At 38.4% G+C, this 24,867-nt stretch overlaps 2 protein-coding genes across 4 annotated transcripts in view; one reads left to right on the top strand and one right to left on the bottom strand.

Moving 5' to 3' along the window:
* The window catches only part of tbc1d22a (TBC1 domain family, member 22a), a 121,856-nt gene extending 117,277 nt beyond the window's left edge, over positions 1-4,579 (bottom strand). For both annotated transcript variants that reach the window (XM_055055605.1, XM_055055606.1), the window contains exons 1-2: positions 4,389-4,579; positions 3,901-3,957 (exon numbers count right to left, since the gene is read on the bottom strand). In XM_055055605.1, coding sequence (XP_054911580.1) covers positions 3,901-3,957; positions 4,389-4,450 — 119 coding nt within the window. In that variant the 5' untranslated portion in view covers positions 4,451-4,579. The remainder of the gene's footprint in view (positions 1-3,900; positions 3,958-4,388) is intronic.
* A 1,479-nt stretch (positions 4,580-6,058) lies between these two features.
* Positions 6,059-24,867, top strand: part of cerk (ceramide kinase) — a 38,336-nt gene continuing 19,527 nt past the window's right edge. For both annotated transcript variants that reach the window (XM_055055607.1, XM_055055608.1), the window contains exons 1-6: positions 6,059-6,306; positions 17,678-17,809; positions 19,105-19,227; positions 20,583-20,708; positions 21,371-21,437; positions 23,467-23,612. In XM_055055607.1, coding sequence (XP_054911582.1) covers positions 6,168-6,306; positions 17,678-17,809; positions 19,105-19,227; positions 20,583-20,708; positions 21,371-21,437; positions 23,467-23,612 — 733 coding nt within the window. In that variant the 5' untranslated portion in view covers positions 6,059-6,167. The remainder of the gene's footprint in view (positions 6,307-17,677; positions 17,810-19,104; positions 19,228-20,582; positions 20,709-21,370; positions 21,438-23,466; positions 23,613-24,867) is intronic.

Below are 24,867 nucleotides of genomic sequence, written 5' to 3' on the forward strand. Positions count from 1 at the left end.
ACAATTGTTGGTAAAAATCACTTTTATTTATTTGTGGGAAGCCAAAAATGTGTTCAGAAGTGCTACGTTCCTGATGTAAGAATTATTTTGGTTTCTGATATTTCAACTGCTTTCTATCCATCGTTAGCGTCAAATCTGTTAAATTGTATTTTGCATGCATGGGTAATGGGTTGTTTTGATTTTCAGTTCCTTAACTGCCTGGTTTGATGGTATTTTAAAAATCACTTCTTCATTCGTAAAGCTGAACGACTGGCTTGAGGCACGAAGGCCAAAACGAACCAAAAATGAAACCTGTGTACAGTTCACACTTCCGAGGGGAATCACTTTATAATTGCCCTCAGAATTATAAAGTAATATTGCATATTTTTGACTGAATTCAGATTTGCTGATCACATTAGTAAGCATATAAAAAAGTAGAATATCATTAAATAAAACATGCAAATGGCAGACAAAGAAGAGAATGCAGCTTAAACAAAAGTTCATAAGGTGAAGACATTTATAGGGTTTTTCCCAGTTGGGAGAGAAATAAACATGGAGACATAACTTTAACTCGACCAGCCTTTAGGCAGGCATCATTTCTCCTCTGGTTCTGACCAGTATTGTTAGTCTCATCCAAATAAGCATCTGCTCTCGTGTTTCTCTCAAACACAAAAAAGCCAGGCAGCCGTGTAGCTGTAAAACAGCAGCGGTGGAAGTTGCTGTTTATATTAATATTAGAAAGGTCTTTCATACGAAGATATATTACAATTCAGTAATTGTACTCTTCAGTTCAGCACAACATCATCTGTATATGGAGTCGTGCTCCAAAGGGCTTTGTGTTATTAAAGTGTTAAAATATTTATTTTCATTAGAAAAAAAAAAAAACAACTAGAATTTCCATATTTGATTCGTTTATATTCTGAGTTTTCTTGCTCTAAATTACGATGACAAACATTTTCAAAGTCTGGCCAAAGCTACACGGAGTGGGAAATATTCAAAGGTTACGATCATATTTATGTAGTTAAAATATAATACAGTGAAGCAGCTATCCATCCACTGAATATGAATTCTTATACTTTTAATCCTAACTAAACTTAAGACACTGAAACTAAAAAGTGCATGACCGGCACCGAATGGCAAACGGTAAACATTTTTTACTGCATTCCTTACTTTAAGTAGCTGCAAATGAAAACAATCCTTGCAAAAGAGATTTAATTAAACTTAGCCTTCCTCTTGGGAGGACGGTGTGAAGAGAAGAATCTGCTCTGACTTCTTACAAAGACAACAATTATCATAATAAAGAACAAAAAGAGATGCACCCACACTGGCTTGCTTTCACCGTGATTGGAAGACAGAAAAAGTGTGAACCTACACAATGACACAAAACATAAAAACGAATTAAAGCCAACTCCTCTGTGGAAATCTACATGACTAAACATCAACGAGAAGAAAGACGATTATAATTACTGAATAATTGACTGTTTTTTGCCAGGGGTTTTGTGTCTGTCGGTCATTGGAAATAAACATTTAATTGCTTCCGTTTTTTTCTTTATCGTTTGACTTTTTGCAGTGATTCAATTTGATTCGGTAGCAAAAAGGAGCGATTTCAAAGCCATTCCTAATGTTTGTTTTGTAAAAAAGAATGAGCAAAAACAGTAAATGACATTACTTTTGTTTTTCAAATATTAGTTTAAATTTTTCAAACTTGTAGCTGTTGATATTTTTAAAAAATCCACATTAGACTGATATTTTATAACTATAAAACATATAATGTGCTATTTGCAAATATGAGTACAAACATTCAAAGGGTCAGCAGTTTAAAAAGATAAGCTGGTATCCAAAATGAACGACATCTACAAATCAAAGCTTCGGGAAATAAATATGTGCCAACATCTGCTAGAATGTTCTAATATTTACTACTTCCATGTAATAAATATGCCTGTGAAGGTAAGCTATATCCATAACACAGTTACACACTCTGTCAGAGATTACGTAACAGATTGTTTTCACTCAACATGAAAGAAAACAAGATGCTACGTGCCAAAAATAAATCTGGAATGTTTTGTTCAACAAGACTTTCTTGTAGAGTTGGTTCCAGTGAGACTTCAGAACAATTTCTAGCCAATAGGGCACCAGAGCTATCCTGCAGGACCTGAAGTGTGACATTTCTAACATAGATTAAGGTTTTGCCCAGGTCATCCCAATTTTTCTTTATGTCAACTGGCTCAACAAACCGGTTCACATTCTTGACCCGGGCGTGGCTAGCATCATTTTCAGAGATGTCATCAAGGATCCCAGTAAGTTCTAACACATTTTGGGATGGGAAAACAATCTAAAACCAAGGAGGTCCATTTGAAGCAGTTTGACTTGATCTACTTATTGAATACTAATTGGAAATCTGGTTGTGAAACTTCAATCATATCAGCCAACAGGAAGCCAGTCTGAGATTATTTGGTTTATCTGGGCTAAATGAGGATCAGAGCCATAATCAATGAAAATGGATTGTACAATCTATTGTACAAAAAAATAATTTAAAAAAAATTCAAATATACAAGAGATTTACATACTTATTTCCGCCAGATTATTTCATTCAATAACTCATCTAAATATCTAAAGAAATGAACTGATATACAACAATTAAAAACTGTGTCCTTATCGATATGAAATGGTAGTGCATTAGGAGTAATGAAGCAGAACATAATAAACACATCAAACCAGTTTATAAATTCAAACATTGGTGAGTTCCCCTGCTGTGCTTTAGTGTACGAAAAAAAGAAAAAAGCAGAAAAGACTTAATAAAATATTGTATAAAACCTGGAACAAAACCACAAAAAAAAACGTATCCGTCTTGTAAATAAAACTGTGATGAAGAGCGTAGAAACACAGGTAAACAGTGAGGCAAAAGTTGCACATTGACCTCAAATACTTTAGTAAACTTGTAAGACTACATCTGAAAATGTTTGAGGGAAAATAAAATAAACATGTAAAAACTTCCATTTGTTTACAATCTCACTTGTATCCGAAAATCTGGAGAATACAGTGAACTATCCACAAAGCAAAATGTTTTCTGGTTTCTGTGCAGATCTAGCTTCAAGTGTTTCTTTCAAGATCTATAACAGAGGCTCTTGTACTTCCTCTTTTTTCTTTTCATGTGGCTTCATTCGGTTAGTTATTTTTTGTCGTCGTCGTTGCAACAGAATGGACTCCAGTTACCTGACTCGACAGAGCCAATCAGTCTCACTCCAAACTGTGCACACTTTAGAATTAGTGGCCACGAAATGCATCAACCTAATACAATGTGGAGATGCAAACCAGACAGGTCCCACTCAATTGAAAGAGTGTTAAATATAAAAAATGTGTTTGATTTTGTTTCATTTTTACCCACGTCCTATCCTTGGAAGGTAAAGATTTGAAATTTGAAATCAGATTTATTCCAGATTAGGTTTACTTTGATAGAGAATGCTAACAGTCCAAAAATTGTTCTCTGGTGGGATGTTTCACAGTTACAATGAATCTAATGTCATCCTGTCTTGGACACAAAGCGCTTTTCTTATTTAGTCATTTAAAGAATAATCTTAGCAAAATAAAACCCCTAAAACCTTTCAACACAGTCTGAGTTTTACAAAACATGAAGCAAATTATTTGGGAGAAAAAGAAAACAGAACCTTGAACCTGTTACCACAAACTTAAAGAGTCAAGCACAAACAAAACTATATTTTAGTAATTTCCAGAATTATCTATTGACTGTCTAATAGATAATGGATATATAGTCCTACAGGTTCATTGGCTTACATAGATGATGGCCACCAGAGCTTAGTTTTTACTTGCAAATGGAAGATGACAAACATTAAAAAGTGCCCGAACAACTCCAAAAAAACTGTAAGTCATTTTTCTAGCACCAATGAAAGAATCTGAACTTACTTGGCATGAAGAAGCGGGTCAAAAGGTGGATGCTGTGCGCCGTAAACATGCTGAATACTGAGGAAGTAAATCAGAAAGAGAGAGAAAAGGAAATGAATGGACTCATCCGTTCAGGCTCAATATGCTTGCTTCAATCTGTGCAAAAGGGTGCGTTTTCGGTTTATGGACACGGAAACTACTAGAGTAATACACCCTTTCATAATTCGGTTTGTGACTGCAGCAACAGATACAACTTTGAACCTACTTCGAGGAGATTTAAGAGGTGCTAGCCCCTGTTAGCATCGCAGCTCTTTGACAGCTGTAAGCAGGAAGATGTAAGCGGTACAGAATGCAATAGTGTAACATGAGCAGTGCCACGTCAGTTTAGTCAAAACCGGTCAACTTTGTGCACATCGTGAAGGCCCTCAGTTAAAAGCTGCGTGTGAAGCTCCACTAAGAGAAGCTAGCTCTGCTAAGCTAGCCAGCAGAAGGGGGAACACGTCACTCACCTGCCAGGAACCTTGGCTGTGTTTCTTTTCCAGAACTGTTTCTTGTTCCCGTCGCTCGACATTTTCCGCCGACAATCCAAGAAGTCTCGAGCTCAGGTTCCCCTGACCCTGTCCTCGTCTCAGAAACGCTTAATTTCTCTGTATTTACACCAGCTCTCCTCCTCCAAAACTCAGAAAGCTGCCATGTTGGTACTACCGCATCGGCGAGTAAGCGCGAAGGCGATTGGCTGGAGCGACGCTTTCTTTTGCTCAGCCAATCACAAGTGAGTTCGCCTGTTTAATTATTTCAATGGACTGGTGACGTTATGTTCACTAAAACTACATGCAGGGTCTCGATTAGGAAGCCACGCATGAATATATCTGTGGAGTAAGCCAGCATGAGGACCAGTGTGTCCTTAAAAAAATCACCTGTAAATGTTTAATGTTTAAGAAAAGGCTCATTATTCTGAATGTTGTAAAAAACATATAAAAATTAAATGACTTTTTTCTGCTTATTAAGCAGTCCATCCCTTACTGTCTTTTCTAACTCCTAATAATTAATTGATTAATTTGATAATTGAATTATCAGGAACAAACATTTCATAAAGTTTGTTCAAAGCACAGACAAGAGCAAAAATGGTTGATATTTCGTTCTTGCTCATATACATTTCATGTGTTGGTTTTAAATGTAAACCTAAAAACAAAATAAAAATCCTTTAAGTCACTATTACACGTCAGTTTCCCAACATTGACAATTTGATAGAGGATGGATATGTGGAAAAACAAGAGCACTCACTTTGTCCTATATTACCGTGACGCTTGTGCGAGCTGCAAGAGTGCTTTTGCAGGATCGCCTTCATTTTTGAACTAGAAGTGAACATGTTGGATTTGATATTGTTTTACAGTGATTGAATATATTACGTCCTGTTTTGATTTCTGCGTCAAACTGTGCAAGAATGGGATGGAATGTCCAAGAATTTTATCCCATGAAAACACATCAGCTTCTTGATTATGGTAAAAATAAAATAAAATAAATAAATAAATAAAATGTGTCTTCTTACATGGCTTATGGAAAATTCCAGACTTCACATCTTATTGCTTTTTTTCTTCCCTCAGCAATAGCTTTAAAACTTCTTTAAAACATTTTTACTTGGTGTGTTAAATAATTTTAATGCCTCAACCCTAAAGGTGGAAAAAAAAAACTAGCCTACACTCAACCTGATGTAATGCATGTTTAAGTAACTTTTTTTTAATTGCACATTTTCTCTGTTAAACTAATAAAACAAAAGAAGAAGAAACAATCTCTTTTTTTTCCCGTGGAAAGTTCCAGAAATGCGCACATCTAAGGAGTAACGTGATTGGTCAGTGTGGCTGCACATAAACTTTCTGTCCAGACCTTGAAATAAGACAACACAAAGACAAAACTAAAGCAGAGGTGTACTTGATGATAACGCGGAAAATTAGTTGTAAAATCAACATTCTTTCAAGAGAGTAGTTGTAACGAGACAAAACATAAATCGTTTGCAAGGCAGCTTTACATTCGCGTCGTGAAAAGTGATCATAATAGAAAAGCGGACCGCGTAGTGAGTCATCTCTCCGCAACGATCTTTGTTGACGCCTGTCTGATAACAGGTTCCTTCGCAACCCGAGTCGCCAAAAAAAAAAAAACACACACACACACACAGACGCCAGACGCTCTTCGTTACGCAGGTCGTAACAAAGTTGGAACGAGCGTGTTTTTTTGTGTGTGTTTGTTTTTTTTTTGTTTGTTTTTTTAATTTTGTTACAACTAACAACACCATGGAGGGCAAAGGCGCAATAATTTGCTCGGAGCTTTTCCAGAAGCACAGAAAGGTAGAAGTCGTCCTCTGTCCAGCTGCTCTTGCGTGGAAGGAAATTGAGAGAAGCAGTAAACGGAGCTCGGGGACCTCGGAGCCAGGTAAGGCAAAACACAAGGACTCGGCTGGAGAAACGGAATTATGTCAACTTGTATTTGCTCTGTGAAACGAAACGGCAGCTTTCCGCCATTCTGAATGGCAAAAGAGCTGCTGTTTGCCAGAGAGCTGCGCTTCCTCCACTTGGCTTGACCTTCATTACGTTGTAACTACTGTTCCTCTAACAGAAAACAAACAAACAAACAAAAAAACAAGTCTTTTTGGTTCCTAATCTGGTTCGCACACGCAATGCAGGGTGAGAAAGTCAGGTGGTGTAACTGTTTTATCTGTCGAGACAGGCCACAGGTCTTTACAAGAAACCGGGGCTCTCACTGTCATTCATGAACTCATTCATAAAATGTTAAGTGTTATTTTAAAGCTGAGTGCTTAAAAAAAAAAAAAGCTCCAGGATGTTGGCTATCATTATTAAGTGTACTTAAAAAAAATACAAATAAGTGGATAACATACAGATCAACATCAGGTTCCTGATACTATTTTGGAGCAAAAGTGACACAATCCAAATCCTAAGCTGTTGGTCCAATATGTGTGATGATGTGATAAATTAACTCAGGAAAGCTTTGATTTGAAAATATTTACTTCACGTCCAATTCAAGCGTTAATGTTACTTCCAGTCAGAAGAAACATGCTGGTAAAAACTCAAAACTTTCACCTTCAATTTTCTTTACCAGTGGAATAACTAATTTTGGGGCTAACTGTACAGCACAGAAATACACAATGATTAAATAATTTACTAAACACATGACTAAATATGTGTTGGTGCATATCTTGATTTTTTTTTCAAACTGTGAAATAATGTGAAATAATAGTAATTTAATAATAAAAACCACTTTTAGGAAGAGAAATCTACAAGATACGCTTTGTGTTTCCCTGCGTTGATGACATCACCAGAGGGGGAACAATCCAGCCTATCAGATTTGAAGAAATTTGATCCCGAACATGTGAACAAGATTAAAATGTCAAACTGACTAATCAGTTGCCGAGTGACTTTTGGGAAGTCGTCAAAGGTTTGTTTTTGAGAGGGTTCATTTTATTTTCTGAAACATTTTCCATCTGAAAGCCAACCATGACGTGTTGTTCTGTACGTTAATTCGATTGATTTTTCCAAAAGAAGAAGAAGAAAAAAATAAAGCTGAAAACTTTAAACTTAAAGTAAGCCTAAATATGTACAAAAATAAAAGTTTGGGGGGGATTTTTTTTTTACCACATTTTTGGGCAAATAAACATTATTGTTTTAATAGCAAGCTGCTGTTTCCCACTCTGAGCTAAACTCAGCATGCACAGGTTTAATGGTCTGATCCTTTAGTGTCTCTTTACTTTTAATGGGGATGGGAAACAGCCCCCCGAATGTCTCTGTCATTTCTCTCAGGCAACTTCCACTTAATCGGGTCTTCCCATATCCCCCCGAGGCTAATGTTTGTTCACCTAAATGGCTTCCCTGCTCGGCAATTACTGTAGCATATCGAGTGGAGTGATTACAGCTGCCGCCGCACGCTTTGGTTCGAACCCTGCCATTGACCTTCCACAAAGTGGCATCAAGTGCCCCATAATAACCTGCCATAAAGACTTCCATTTATTGAGTCAGCGTTCGACGTGACTTCATCAAATCCTGCCGGTGATTGGAGGGCCAAGAGCGGGTCAGTTTACACCAGAATTAGGGATCGAACGCGGATGTTTCTCGGCCAATTAAAAAGTTTAAACCCCACTGATGAGAATAAAACAAAAACAAAAGAAAACAGTTTCATCTTTGCTCAAAGTTAAACAGCAAAATGATTCATGCATTTGATTGTTTTTGCCGTCTGTTAGCTTTATATAGAATGATAGTGGCAACAGGTGGATTTTTTTAAGCAGACAAGAGCGGCTCAGTTTTCTCACGCAGCAGCTTTGCATATATTAATGAGCTTCACAAACTTTCCACTCTTCCCTCTTCCTGCAGGGTTTTTTTCTGTGTTTACACTGGGACAAGGTAGTAAACGTTCACTGCTGTCCTCTGCATAGTAATCCTAAAGGGGATCTCCATATATATATATTATATATATATATATATATATATATATATATATATATATATATATATATATATATAAAGTTTTAGACTGATTTATTACAAACACCGAGTGGAATGCATACACACATGCAAACTCACACACACACACACATATACATTATTGATGTTGCTGCTTCAGATTTAATCTGATCTTGATTGTCACTCTGTTTAGATATGCTGAGAGAAAGAAGTGTGGAATAGCATCACTGGTTTTTGCCTGTATTGTTCACACACACACAAAAAAACTTTCACCAAGATGCTTCAAATATATCTGAAAAGTGTGGTGTGCATCTTGTTGAGCTCCTTCTACTTTGATACCCTTAAACAGAATCCACAAAGCTCGTCTCCATGGCGCCAACAGGATGCTGCCACTGCGCTGGCCTAAATAGAATCCAGCAAAAAATGTGCTGCATAAAGTATTGACTCAGAGGGGGAACCTTGAGGCATTTAATTTTGCTGGATTTATTTAGGGGGTTGAAATAAAAATGGCATGTTTGTCTTAGTTTCTAAATTTTTTTTTTTTAAATGTACTTCTCTTCAGAGATATGTAGCATGTTGTGATAATTGTTTGGATCAAATTGCAACAAAACATTGAAATTTAGGTTTGCAATGCAAAGCACTCCATCTTAGTCTAGCAAAAAAAAAATGTTCGAATTATTATTCACTCGTTGACAACCTTATACATGTTATGATTAAAATACATAAATTGTTGTAGTTTTTAACATAGACTCAACTGGTATAAAGAAATGATAGCTTGGTGTAGATTTAATTTGTGAAACGTTCACCTTTGCATGTTGCTTTGATGCTCTGCTGGCTGAAAAATATTCTCTATGTTTCATGTATCAGTTTGTGTAAAATGCTCTCTTTCTCCCCACGCCGTTCTTATCCCAGTCTGTCCTCCTTTCTCATGCTCTTAAAAATGATGTAATCAAACTGCAACCAAAATCCAATAAGCTCAGTTTCCTGATTTAAACGCACGCTTTGGTCCCAATTACAGAAACACAATTTTGCAATCAATAGTTTACATCAGACAAACAAACGTTGCCTCATAACTTGTCTGCTGCTGTTGGAACAGAACTAATGACCCATTCGAAATGGTCTGCTATGAAATTACTTTCCAGTGATGGCATTTCATAAACGCTGCTTGTTCCCGTTCTCTGACTGCACTTGTTTATGGTTACTGCAGTGGCGTCAAGCCACTCGGCAGGTGAGCAGGAATAACTGGCTAGTGTTGCTTTCTTTTCTAACCCGAGCTCGCCGATCAACGAAGCAACAGCATCACACCCTGACTGACGCGCCGCTACACAGAATCAAGCTTTACTGTCACTTGCACCTCCTTTTCTTGGAAGCAAAAGCTTCTGTTATCCACAGCACAGTCAGGTTGACTCTTAAAATGAAAAGGGGCTACACTGAGAGCCAAACATAGCCTGCGTAGGTTTTTGTGATTTATTTCTTACAATGATTTTTTGATCATTGACTGCGGGGAAAATAAAAATGGCATGTATGTAAATCTAAGGTCTGGACTACTTCTCAGATAGAAGTAGTGTTCATTATTAGTCATTAAATCCCACTTTTATTTTTATTTTTTTATGACCTACCCTCCAAGAAATGTGTACAAAAACCATTGTGATAGTTCCAGGTGTTTAAAACATAAATACATTTTATTTGTGCAAACTGACAGTAACGTTTACACAAATAGTCGACTTCTTTCCGTTTCCAGGTTTAGTATTAACATTTATGTAGCTTGTACTGTTTGGTTCAAATTCCAAGAAACAGATATGCACGTTGTCATCGTCGTACCTCAGTGCAAAAACAAGTTCCTAGAAATTCTGGTCAACTTTTAAAGTAAATTACTGGAATTGGTTTTCCAGGAGTTACTTCAAAAGTAAATTACAGGAATGCATACATACACCATGTATGTATGACAGTGAAAGTTACTGAAAACAAATGTTGGGGGGGAAAAAAAAAACATTGGAAACTTATAAAACAACGAGACATCAGTACACACTCTGCCAGATTGCTGAGTCATTATGTTAATGGTATCGCCCACATTTTGAAGAAGAATTTGGAATATACTGAAATACTGTAACTTGTTCTGTCTAGAACTTTCCACAAAGTGAACTTGGAAGTTTCATTGCACCACTAGTGACTGTTCTCCTGCAATACCTTCCTCCTTGGTTGTCCTTTCTTCTCCATCTGTTTGCCAAAGCGTTGGCTCAACAAACACCGCTGTGCCTGGGAGAAATCCGCATGTCTTGTTTGACAGCTCACTGCCATGTGTACCCAGGCAGATCTGTGCTTTGTAATCTAAAGCTGGTGCTCAATGCACAGGCCTGTCTGTGTGCTGAGATGGCTGCAGAGAGAAGGAGAGCGCGGAAGATACAGGCAAATACACAGTGCCCGGAAATGACAGCTGGATATGGGGTAAATTGTGACGGTTTATGCCGCATCACTGGCAGCATTAAGGGATCTCCAGTTGCATTGATTGCATTTATTTACCTAAGACTAAGGCTGCAGGGGTTTGACCTCTGAAGCTAATTGAACCAACGCAATCATGCGTTTGTGGTTTGTTGTGTAGTTCTGAAACTTCAATCCGGTGCAGGGACTGGGTTTCTTTTTTTTTTCCTTCTAACAAAAAAAAAAAAAAAAGGAGAGTGTTTTTCCGAACTACATAAGCAGGTTTATCAGTTTTGCACCCTCAGTTAAATCTTATCTCGTCCATCGCACTCATGTTACGTGTCATTTGGAGTGCAAGATGCAAAAGCGGCGCAGGAGTGGCATCAGCCTATGCAAACGCCAACAAAAGCAAGCGAGCATTTCCTTAAGCTTGCAGCAGCTTGTCCTCTCACACATTGTCACTGCAAAACCACAGTAGCAATAAAGGGATTACAAACTGATCCACTGTGTACTGGGAGGGGTGGCAAGAACAAGAGCAGAATGTGAATACGGTGACAGCTTGTTGTTGTGAGAAGGTGAGGCTTGGGGAGCGCATTGTCAGAAATATCATTATCATATGCATAAATATAAACACAAAATCACTTGTGCAAACATGGAAATCCTGCAGGTATGCTGTTCTTATCTAAATCAGTGTTGCTGATCTAAGTCTTTGATTTGTACCTCTGTTTTTCTTCTGGGATGATGACACAACGTCTCTTGTTGGGACTTTTAAACTCCCAGGTGTATGACAAGCAATTCAGATCTTATGTGGAATGTGAAGCAATGTCTGTGGAATCCTGTCAGGTAGGATAGGACCTTGTTTTTGGGAAAGCAGGATGAGCTGGATAATAAGCAGAATGCTGGCACTCTTGCACAGACACAAGTGCTTGTTAGAGGTACAATGGAGTCTCTGATCCCATAGGTTCTCATCAGGTTCGTCCTGACTGAAACTAGTACTGTTATATTTATCAAATCAGGTGGAATGTAACCGCTCATCACACAGTTGTTAGGTTATACTTATGCACGGCATCCTCAAACAAACAAATGCTATTTCTTGTTGGTAATTCTCAGCGCAGGAATAATTACCCTTCAGGAGAAACCTCAAAAATATTTTCCAAAAACTGCAATAGAAAGTGTATCATGGTTTGTTGTTAAGGTCGATGGGTGGCAGTAGTTTCCACCACTTCCATTACCGCTTTCCTCTTAGTCAAATAATCTCCATAGCGTCAAGATAAAGATTCTTGGCATATCCAGTCCTTTGGTTAGCTAATGAAATAGCTACATTCAGAAATATGGAGCCCATATAGAGCATTCTGTGCATCCTCACTCAGTCAGTCTCATCAGCTGAACTACCTTCACAGCACTTGGCAATGCATCTCGTCCACCTTAGCAAGCTTCATTCCATTCATCATAGAAAGTTATTCTAATCTCTGACAAACACAATGCAACAGGGACAGATTGGTTGTCTCAATGCATCACATTCAAAGCGATTCCCACTCTCCCCCACTTCGTATGAACATTAATGGCCCAAAAGCAGTGCTTCACCTTGCAATTTTTGTTTAAAAGTTTGTACTAAATAAAATGAATTGTGGTAAACTTTGAGATAAAATGTTTGTTTACCACTCCCAAACGGTCTTGTCAATCTTGGTCTTTGGGTGATCCTCGCTTGAGCTGACATACCTCAGCTTATGCTTATCGAAAAAAAACCAATTATTTTCACCATCGATTCATGTACTCATTATGTTCTTGCGTGAACGTTTTATCTATAAAATGTCAGAGAGAAGTGTTAATTGTCTTGGATAACTCAATACAAACGTCGTGTTTTGCCTAGAAAACATCCCTGCACTACAAAGACCTTCAACAGGGTTCGATGTGTGATGAATTCAGCTTGAGGAACGTCAAAGCAAATGCAGAACATTTCTGGCATATTGACTGACAAAACTGGTACAATACGTCACGGCTTGTTCACATTTGTTAATTCTTCACTAAGCAAAACGACTTTTCCAAAATAAACGACATTTTACATTTACAAGGAGAAGAGATAAGTTAAAATGTAGGAGGTACAGACTTTGACAGACAACTGAAATAGTTCCTAAATGAATAGTTTCAACACCCACTGGCACTTTCTTGTGGACTATTTGAAATGTCACAGGAGAAATAAGAGGGTTTCGGCATGCATTGTCATGCTACTATTGCAGCTTCAGAGAATGTGGGTCAACCTTAATAGGTGCATTATGCAGTGATGGATTCCCATGCTGCTCTACGCTAAGAGCAACAACTTAGTCCTAAGTTTCTGTTTCTGAACAATAGCCCTCCTCCTGAGCCAAGAACCTGAATTAGAGGACAGATAGTATTTCTACTGAAAGAGCACAAATCTAGGTGACCTCCTAAGCTTTATTACAGTCACACAAAGCTTAGCGCTCCATTATTCGAGGAAATAATTATTGCCTGTAGGCCAGTGTCTGAAAGTTGAATTCGCAATCTTTTGTAGCAGAAAGGCCTGGTCACCAAAAATTGAACGCTTTATTCTTCTAATAATGACACACATATATATTAAAAATGAGCCCCACTAATTTAGGCTTTCTGTGGCAAACATTATTATGTCAAGAGATATCTATTTGGAGTGCTGCAAGATGTACTATATTCAGTGCTGTGGATGTAGTTTTAAGGACTCTGGATGAAAGTTTGAAGGAGTTTATTGAATAGTTTTTAAAGAACATCAGTTCCTGTAAAATCTGATTACGGGATCTGTGTCAGAAACCTGTGATGACAGCTAATCTAGCACACATGTAATCCATCTCATGTGCTTCCAGTTCCCAGTGCTGGATGGAGAAACTAAATGATCCAGACCAAAGTTTGTATCCACTTCCAAACAACACAAAGTTGTTCAAGGACTCCAAAGTTTTAGCGCTGATATTACAGACGGATTATTGTCAGAGTTTGACCTAATATCGGATGGAGCTGAAATGGCAGAAGACCCAGCCTGAAACGTGATACATTCCTCTTTTCTGGGAAGCAAAAGAGGCAAAAACTGCAAATCTGATTGTTTTCTTGTTGAATAGGTAAACTTTAAAGAGGATCAGCCAATAGGTGCAGTTCATAAAGCTAATCTGAGGCTTCATTTAAAACTGAATCATGGGCAGAATATCTTGACTTCTGCTGGCGATCAATTGCACAACACTTTATTTTGGGGTATCAGAGTACATGAATGGCATTCTTCAGACTTTATTAGTAAAAGACTAAATCAAGTATCATCTATTTTACTCTTAATTATGCACTACTTGGTGTTGAACTATAACGAAACATAGCAACATTAAAATTTAAGCTTGAAAATAAAGCATATAAAGGATACTTTTTTGACAACACTCTAAAAAACATCAACTAGTATGAACCCATTTACAATACACTGTAGAAAATTGGACATTAGAGAAGTTATAAGGTAAACAAGCTCCTATATAAAAATGTTGTTCTGCTTAAAAGTATGTTTTTGGATCTCTACGTTCAATCTCAATAGAAGTCTTTGTCCTAAGAATAGTGCAGATTTGCAGCTGACATCTGGTTTTCTCAATCAACTGAGAATATTTATCCGGATTTCCCAATATTATCCTTTCAGCTTTAGAAGGAAAGCTCAACTGTGTTTGAATAAACTCACATTTGACCCTGATTTAGACCCGAGCTTCGCAGACATAATAAAAAAAATCTATATATTTTTTTACAAATCTTAATAGAAATTTAACATCAAAACAAACAATTCATGACAGTTTTTTATTTACGATTCTAGCAACTAGAATCCTTGTTATTTGCAAGCCAAAAATATTGGCGGTAGACGTCTTATAGAAACTATGCCAGTTCTCCCTCTGAGAAACACCATGTGTCACTGGAGAGTTGAAGCAAGAAAACCACAATTATTTGCTCTTTCTCCACATCTTGAACACGCTCTAGACATTTGAAAGTAACGCCTCTCTCCCTGCAACCTCCTGAAAAGCTGACTTACCCCTCTGGACTTCCTGCTACCAGCTCCAAAAATGCCCTCTGCTTGCTTTGTGTCTTGGTTTTCACTGATTCTGCTCTGGGATTTTACGGTGCCTACCACTTCACGGATGAGTTACTATCATTCACAATCGCCTCCACCTTGTTGTTATACCGCAAGCAGTTGGCTGGTAAACATTTAATTATGAGGAACCGATCAATGAATTTCTAAGATTGACCCAGTTTTCACAAATATTTGTAGAAGCGCTAGTTCCTGGATTTTATATACCTGTGGTCATAAAAGTCACCAGAATACCTAAATATAATAAAACAGAGAGGCTATACTTTTGGGTAGATCAATCTTATCTTATTTTTAGCAACAGTCAAAATAAAAGCCTTTCTGCTGAAAATAAAGCTTATAAAGGATACTTTTCTTTCGTCAATTATCATATGAGGAGAATATTTTTGGTCCATGCCTATAAAACGAATGCATGATGCTGCTGATGAGTTCTGTCGGTACTTTTCTTTTCTCATGAAAAAAAAAAACTCTACTTAATGTTCACATCCACATGCTGGACTAAAATCTGCACCCAAGTCAGAGCTGGAACTGGTAATGCCGTTACACCAGAGCTGGGAGCATTTTAGCTGCAAGTCAAAAAAACAAAAGCACTAACCATGTTTTGTCATTGCTGATTGCTATTAACAACACAAACCAGTAATGATATGTTTATTGTAAATGTAGAATTTACTAGGCATAAAGATACATCCAATAAATCTGTTATTTTCACTATGTTTTATTTGTGTGCAGCCGTTTTGGAGTCTGAGCTCAGTAAAATATGAATTAGACATTTCACTGCCATCCACCAGGTGAGGTTTTTGGTGGCTTGTTTGCTTGGATGGTTGATATTACATTGTGGCCTCTGCTTTTGCACCTACGGCGAACTGTATGTAATTGGAAATATTTCCCTCCAGCTACACTGATATAGCAGTCATGTATCATCTTTTATTTTTTGCATAATAACAGCAAACATTTGGCACTCCCAAGCCATGCAACAAAGAAGCGCTAAGGCATTTGTTCAGAGCTAACGGCCATCTGCATAGTTTAGAGCGTGAACATATTTCATATGTTGTTGGAATGAAATTTTCTTTTTTTTCCTTTCTCTCCTCTTTTCTGACACACACACACACACATGCCCATAAGTCGTCCTCCTATTTGTCAAAATGTGAATATCGATGGCCATAAAGTTATTCATGCCTGCATGGCATATCACCTTTATTTGAGAAAGAAATGAAATCCCATTCTCAGGGACTCCCGGGAGAGGAATAATATGTTCTGCCTCTCTCCCATTCATTTCATCATATCTGCTGAATAAATTTGTACGAGGGGCTGGAAGGCTCTGTGTATGTGATGCAGTTGAAGAGGTCAGTAAACCTGAAGTGGGTAAAATGTACTTGCATTAAAGTCCTCTTTGGAATTTGCTCTGTTATAACTGAGTTTTCTGGACGTCTCAGTTTAAAAAGAAATTGTTCAAAGGTGGATTTGGCTGTGTTCGAGCCATCCGCCTTCTTCTGTTTTTTTTTTTTTTTTTCCTTTTGTTGCCCTACTAAAGCACCTCCACTGCTCTGGAGGACATGCCTTTTCAAATTTGTCTGAAAGTGAAAAAGAAAAAAAATGGAGATTAAGAATCTGTGAGATTTCATTATAGCCCTTTAATCTCCATCGTTCCATCATCTGCCAGGAGGCACCTGGTCCCACTCTGACCTGCAAATTCTGTCACTGACCAAGCCTCCAACCCCCAAGAGTTTTAAAACAAGCGTCCGACTCCCATTCCTGCGGGAAAAGAAGTACTGCCTGTAAACACTTTGAAGGTGTCTTGGGACTAAGCGGATTTATTTCTATTCAGTTCAGTGTTTGTGAAAGGAACCGAGTGTCTCTCAGAGTGAATTCAACTTCTGGTGAGAATTTCTGATTCTCCAAATCACATACCTATATGCGAATTGCTTCATATTTTAAGAGATGTTGCAGTCGACTGTCCAAAGTTGCTACATGCTCATTCTGATGAAAGCAGTTGCTGCAAAGTCAGCTAGGTAGAAATTTTTTTACAAATATTAATAAGCTCAACATAACTGGATTGTTTCATAACTGCAAACAAGTTGTAATGTATGAGTAAAACTTGTGCAATTAAATTGACTGTATATTTTTGTACATTAACTAGATCTCTGTGCCTTAAGGCACAAATTTGTTGGGATTTATAGATATGTAAATAAGCTGAAATAAATGAAATGTGGACAGTAATAATTTACTGACTGTTGATAAGTTACCAGTTTTGAAACATTCTGTAAAGCTATGCTGGCTTTTTCAAACTAACAAGGTTCAACGGTGATAAAATGACTCATTATGATATCTTGGTAATATAATATTACATAATATCTTATCAAAGTCTTTCCCACATCTGGCGTATTACAAATAACCGCTGAGGAAAACACGTGGTTCTTTTGGATTGGCAGCCAGTAGCAGGTTAGGTTGCGTTCCGCTTCAATACTCCAGCTTCCAAAGCTGAATTTTCTTCGAACCCTTTAGCTATGAAAAGTTAAATTTCACCAAAAATCTGCGACGAGGCAGTGCTCCACTGTACCCCGAAGAATCTTGAGTGTTTAAGAGTCTTTGTATATTTCAAAAAACAGAAATGTTCCCATTCCTAAGAGTTGTGATCATGACCTTTCACTCTTTTGTCATATCAGTTCATGCCACTGTGTAGACAGTTACTCCATTCATCATCCGTAGAACAGAATTTCTTTTCTTTGCCACCACAAACTCGGGAATTTGTGTACATGTAACTGTTCTGGCTCTTATCATCAAGCTGCCGTCACCATCTAACTAAACTGTCAATCCAATCTCGTTGCAGAACACCGTCAGACTGTTAAAGTGTGTGAAATCGTGGCAGTTCACAAGACAGAAGACAAAGTTGATGCACAAGCCAGGAGCCATCCGAAGAGGATAAACCAGCCCTCTCAGCAGTATGCCTATGCATTCACAGGTGCAGCAGTTACACTTCTCTGCAAGTTCGGGAATAGTTTTAAAGCTTTGAAGGGTCCTTTCGAGTCGTAGCACTACTTGCACTGACATGGACTAATTTTCACCAAACTATGATGCCACATTATGCTGAAGCTTATCTTCAAAGACATGTCCCATACCTCAAATTCTGGTTATGTAACAAATTCACAAAATGCTTTTTCAGGCTCTCTCTGACATCCCTGCTGCTCATATGAGCCACGAGAAATGATTTGGACTGTGGCTCCTCCTTGAAAGGCCGACTCTTATCTGATGAGAGAAATATTCAGTGCTATGATTTGACATCGAAATGCTTAGTGAGTAAATCTGCTGCCAAAAGTGCTTAGTGAGGGAATTCCTGCTCCTTAATGTAAATATTTCAGTAAAGCTTTTTCTCTCCCCCTGTCTCTCCTTCCTCAGTACAGCCATGCCTCACTTTACTGACCTCCTCCTGATTTCCTCCCCACATCTTCTTATCTCACTCATTCACTAAAATCTGTGGTAGACTGAGTTGATTTAGATACAGCTCAGGTTCATTTACAGGGCAAGGCTGCACTGCAGCAAAGCCTTGGAGTAATGATCAGTGAGGAAAATATAAAAACGCGAGAAAAAAGTAACACTTAGTAAACTCCAGGTTGTGAGTCATGAAGGGCACTTCCATTACAAATGTGCAAAAATCTTTGTCGAAAAAGCACAATTGCTATTGTTTCCAATAAAGGAGAATGAATTTGTTCATTAAAATGAGTCATCAGATATATTCACAATTCATCTATCAGTCATTAGAGACATCTGTGTCTTATTCAGCGACACGCTTTTTATACATGAGAGCAATTATGTTTGCAGCATTTTGCCGAAATTGTAGTTGCCGATTTTAAAGAGCTGTGGATTGAACACACAACTTTTTATGAATGGCTCTGCTGAAGCCAGCTGCACATTGTCTGAGGAAAAAAAAAGAAAAAAAAACTACTTCTTTCCACCAGTAGTAACATCTGATTGTTCATCACGTGACTCGTGTGAGGCAACTATGTGAATACAGAGTTTACATTGCAGTTTTCCAAAACACGCTCATCTCAATACAGCTGAGGAGCCACCTCATCCTAACGCAGACACTTTCTCGCAAATTTATTTTTGTAATTTCAATTTGCTCAACTTTACGCTGAACAGCAGCGCAGCTACTGATTCCTACATCAGAAAGCACTTTTAGGATATCGGAGGGGGATTTCATGAACATGTTTTACATCTTTTTGCTCTCTGTAGAAACTGTTCTTGTTGTCTTTGCAGTCTCTTATGTGAGGAGGACCCGGCAACACCTGTGGCATTGCGCCGACGTCACCTTCCACTGCGCCGACCAGCAGATCTGTGAGCAGTGGATCCAAGTTATAAATGAGCAGCTGTCAATACTCAGTAGGTGCCACTTAATGCTGCAGATACGGGCGATGCACTCTGAACCGACTGGACGCTCAGTATGCGTCTGTGTGTCATAAATGAGATATGAATGATCCAAACTGACTGTTAAGCTGCTGTCAGCACAGATAGGGGCAAATAAACTCAAGCAGAAAAGCCTGTCAACAGGTTATAGTGCAAAGCCCGTTTCACACTCGGCCAGCTGTTGATTAACCTGACAGAAACAGAGCAGGACGCCGTCTGGGTTTTTTTCCCCCCAAAACATCTTGTGACAGAAATCTGGCAAGGTAACATTCACCTACCAATTAAACACTGATCGACACAGTGAACCGCCTAAAAAAACCATCCAAAAATTAATCAGTTTGTATGATAGTTTGCCAGAACTTTGGATGCAAGAGTAATTCATTAGCTTTCGCTTTCCAAGCTTTCTAAGAAATATTGAAACCTAAACTATTCCAGGTAGATCTAACTAAATGATTAACAGGAAACCAAAAAGTGGCCAAATCCGTCACCTAGGAAGCTCATTTAAGTCATTTTATTATAAATCACTCTAAGTATATTTCTGTAGACAAAGCATATTAACTTGTAGCATAAGAATATGTCAAGCAATGTGTGAAATTTCATTAAATCTATTAAATGCTAGTATGTAATGTGTTTATGACGTATCACATTATATGTTATAATACTATTAGTAACATAGCGAGCTATAACACTAATTGAGTATAAAATTATGTGACACACTCCAGGGCCAATGCATTTGAAAAATGATCCGGCTCCGTAGCATTCGGTGTCTCTCAAACATGTGGAATTAAGACGGGAAGGTGGGTATAATTCATCTGAAATGCCCTGTACCCATAGACGAACCAATTCAATGAAATTAACCACATTCATTGCGAAGATGAAGCCTGTACGTCTTTAACAGAGTCCGTCTCCTCCGCAGCGCACCTTTACATCACTGCTGACAAGCCATTTATGTAACCTAATGGAATTTTTGTCTTATTGCCAAATGATACCAAGCCGTGCTGTTTTCTCTTTTTCCCTTTGTGCTCATTTAACACTTGATCCCATTCAGATCACTTTTAGTTTGAGACCGGCACCTTATTTTTCCAAAGCGGCCCCAAACATGCCATTTAACATCCCCCCAGCGCGCCACTTTGGAACTTCATCACCAGATGATGCAGTGCCTGTAATTTGCGCCACACTCCTTCCACAGTTAGCCGACACCTCATTTGTCTCTCAAACAGCCCATTCTGGTGATCATCTTTAAAAAAAAAAGTTAATGAAAGACCAATCAAGCGGTTGTCAAAAAAAAAAAAAAAGTCTGATATTTCCAACCGCTATCCTTCACTTTGCAGCCAACCGACCCAAGAACCTGCTGGTGTACATCAATCCGTACGGAGGGAAGCGGCGCGGGGAGCGCATTTACGAGCAGAAGGTGGCTCCGGTGTTCCGGCGGGCCGGCATCTTTACAGACGTGATTGGTGGGTACCCAACGGTGGAGCGCCACAACATTTAAATTAAAAATGAGACTCAAAGGCCACCGTATACATCTCCGCTGCCAGCGTAGCCTCTTGCAGGGTGGGGGCCAGGTGGCCTCGCGAGGATATGATTTTTGCCTTATGGCTGCATTAATCCTGCCACCACCCTAATGGAAGCTGTGATACCCGATAAGCTTGGGCATCCAAAGTCATCTATTATTCAATAAGTGTTTGCTACAGTGTATATTCTTGAGTATTGATGGCCCATCAGGGGGAAAACACCATTCAGTCTGGGCTTCCTATAGCGGCTATGAGTCACATGATCTTTTTTGTGTGCTGGGATTATATGGCTAGTAAACAGATTTAGTCTTGAAATGATGGGAATTTTTTGTTGGTTTTTTTCTCTCTGCCTCGGGGTTCATTTTGTTAATACACCCCACAATAGCTGAATTAGGCTGTTTGTGCTTCTGCGCCTGGATTATTATTTTTTTTTTCCTGAACATTAATCTGCTCAGTGGGTTTTACCGAATGCATCCAAAGTGCAGCGTTTTTGTTTTGTATTTCTCTTTTGTTTTTTTGTAAACGCCTGCTCCGCCACTTATTTCGTCTGTACATTTCTTTTATTGCACTTGCGCTAACGCCTACTATTTAATTCGTTTCCACAGTTACAGAGCGCGCTAATCATGCCAGGGACCACTTGAAAACAGAGGCCAATCTAGACGATTATGACGGGTGAGTACTTCAGCGGGGTAGCGGCTGCCGGTTTCAGGCTTTTGAAACGCAGATTCTTGCCCGTGGCGTTTCTGTTCACTCTCGTCTGCTCATATTTTAATAAAGTCACTGAGGCTCATTTGTTGGGTAATCTCCATTGAGATGAATTGTAATTTTTTATATATATACCCTGTAATTGTTGTATTGTTATTTTGATTTCTTTCTTCTTCTTTTTTTTAACACTAAAAATGTTCCGTCTTAATATAATTGTAGAAGAAGAAAAGTCTGATTCAGTATCGGGAAAGCACAGATTTTCTCAAAGGGTTTAATAGCTACATAGGCAATGTTAAATTTCAAGCTACTTTTGAAAAACTAACCAATTGACCCAAATTGAAAAATATTTACACCCCACAGCAGTTCTGTGAAGCTTTGCTGCCAGCTTACATAAATAATTCCCAAAATGTTGTCTTTCATCTTCTTAGATTGCTAGTCAATCAAACACGATGCTACAAGGGTGTGTGGAGGCTAGCTATCCATAAAATCCATAAAACTTTATCAGCAGCAGGCAGCATGGAGTGGCTTTAACGTTTCCTAGTAGGCGACTGTCTTAACTTTATACTTGACTTGATAAGACACAATAAACGTCAGCAGAAAATGACATGGCAGCAAGTAATCACTTACTGTGAAACTCTTGAGTGAGCTTTGGTTCATATACCTCTCAAGACTGTGTTACTTATGCACCTCTTGCTAATACATTTTTTCTTCCACTAAACTTTCCATAAGCACGCTTGGACAGCTAGCTGTAAAGCATCTGTTGTGCTGATGATTACAAATATCAAGTCAGCACTTTTAGCAGTATTTGTAAAGGCCAAAGCCTGGTCTGGATGATAGACACACCCAGTAATTATCGCAATAAACTCCAATATTTTAGTTTTGAGATCATTTTCATGAGATGCACTGATAATGGCATAATAGTGCGAGTTCGCCTCTCCAAGGCCAATAAATGATTCTGTAAAGAAAACAACACGAACTGGACAATATTTAAAATATCCTAAATAAAAATCATAAATACAATAATTACAAAGTCTAAAATATTAATCAGAAAGGAAATTATCTAGCTCATTTTATTTTATTGTGTGATTAATTTATTAGTTGCGACAGGCATAGTGATAGCATAACATTTGTTTTTAATTTAATGTAATTTTTTATGTTATTTCATTACATATAGGATTTTGCATGTAAGTTTCTAATGGAACTTTTAACTTAAAACTCTGATCAATCGCTTTTATCTCTGGCATTTTTGTTGTTTAATAATGCAAAACTATATTTACCAGTGTGAAATATTTTGGACCCAAATGCGAGCGCGTTCTCTGGTTCTAATTTTCCTGAATTGAACTAGAGGGGAAAATTAAAAAGTGTTAAAGGTTTTTTTTCTTTAACATCACATTTAAAATCTGATCTGTAATAACAAACAGAACGTTTGTTCATGTCTCCATCGATTTTGCCTCACTTTGTAGCTCTCCCTGCCTTCCGGCATTTCCTTTAACTACAACTTGTCAAAATCAGCATTTCACCGACTGACATACATCAAGGTTATGAACTGTAAATCATGCGAGGGAAGCGAGAAGCCAGGGGTAAGAAGTGCACCAAAAGGGCCCTTTTCCCTCCCGCCTGTTCACCTCGTCCTTTCAGCTATTCATCTTACATTCGTAACACCAGGAGCAGAGTTAGACTCCATTATGCTTTTTATTCCACAGCTCATATAATTTATAGATGCATTTCAGTTGCCTTTGAGTCGGCCCTAAAAAGCCGTAATGCCGGGTGGCACAGCGTGATATTCTTATTTATTGTAGGGTTTCACAGCTGCCCTGTTTCGTTATTGTCAAGGTTTGCAAAGCCACGCAGCCGTTTTCCTGCTAAACACAGAGAACAACATGGAACTCGACTCGTTACACGGCGACCCGCCAAGACGCTGCGTGAACCGTTCTCAGCGGTGTGTCAGGAAAGCTTGCGCTCAGCTCTGAGTTCCTGGTTCCTCTGGTCTCTCCAGGGTAGTGTGTGTGGGCGGAGACGGGATGTTTAGCGAGGTGCTGCACGGCCTGGTGACCAGGATCCAGACGGACCACGGTGTGGACCAGAACCAACCGGATGCTGAGCTGGTGCCGTGCTCTTTGCGTATTGGGATTATTCCTGCAGGTGGGTTTTTGGAGTCATTTTACAGCCATTTATTAACAGAGGAAGATTTTTTCTTGCTGTTTTTTTTTGGTTACTGGCGATTTAATGGCACAAGTGTGAGAACCTTCACACATTGATGCAGCGACTTTCAGAACGACACCATTCTATATTTATTTGTCAAATTGCAAATGCATATTAGTTGTCAAAGCTGTGCAAACATATTCTTCTTTTAGAACAATACGTTCACGTTCAGACGAGCAAATGATTGAATCTCTAGAGATATTTTAAAACAAACTAGGAGTTGGACTTCCTAGGTTGCTTCTTATTGCAAAACTAATTAAACTATCCGTTTCTACTGTCTGTATTTGTCCTTATTCAATTTAATGAATATAACTTAACTTTTGAAAAGTGGCTTTTAATAAAACGCTTTAATTAAAATCATTTGTGTTGGCAGAATGAAGGGGCTTTCAAAATGTAAATAAGTAGCGATTGTAGGTTTTCCAAAGGAAGCATAAATAATGCATCTACTTTTAATTGTGAGACGTTCAAGACCTTATGATCCCAGGATGCTCAGTTAAATAAGACAGTCTCCACGGCAACAGGACATGGGGGTGCCACCATGAGCCTAAAAGAGGGTCAATCAGCCCTAAGTGGCATGATTGGGGACATGCTGGGTGACATTTTGAAATTACTGTAGATTTCACTGGGATGAAGACACAATGTGTGAAGACCAGTGTGAGGCCATCCTCTGCACAGCTTGCTGCTGGTAACTGGCTTGTTTCAAAAAATAAACCGGCGAGACGGCGAAGGATTCATTCGGATGGAGATGTTTCGGATGGGGTGGTTTGTTTACCCAAGACAGAGGAAATCAATATGTCGAGTGTTTGTTTTCGTCTGACAGATGCTATGCCGATTCTATGACATTTGAGTATCTCGCCAAAACATGATATAGAAAGATGAAATCTCGACGTAATTGAGATAAACAGAAGATCGCTTTTCGTCAAATCCGGGGGGTTCTAGTTTATTCATGAGGAAAAATTGTGGAAAAAATGTTTTTACAATGGATTTTTGGAAGATCTTTAAAGCTCAGAGTAAGGATGATGTACAAAAAGAAAATCAGGGAATAAAACAGAAAAAGCTACAGCTTTTTCTAACATTTAATTTTATACTATTTAGAAACTGTGGAGTTACTTCAGACCAACATTTGCCTTTATACTTTTAATATCGGAACAAGACCTAGAGAAACTCTTATTAGTTTATAAATTGTGAATTATTT

The sequence above is a fragment of the Poeciliopsis prolifica genome, unplaced genomic scaffold, assembly GCF_027474105.1.
Source record: "Poeciliopsis prolifica strain line A6 unplaced genomic scaffold, Auburn_PproV2 SCAFFOLD042, whole genome shotgun sequence".
NCBI lineage: Eukaryota > Metazoa > Chordata > Actinopteri > Cyprinodontiformes > Poeciliidae > Poeciliopsis > Poeciliopsis prolifica.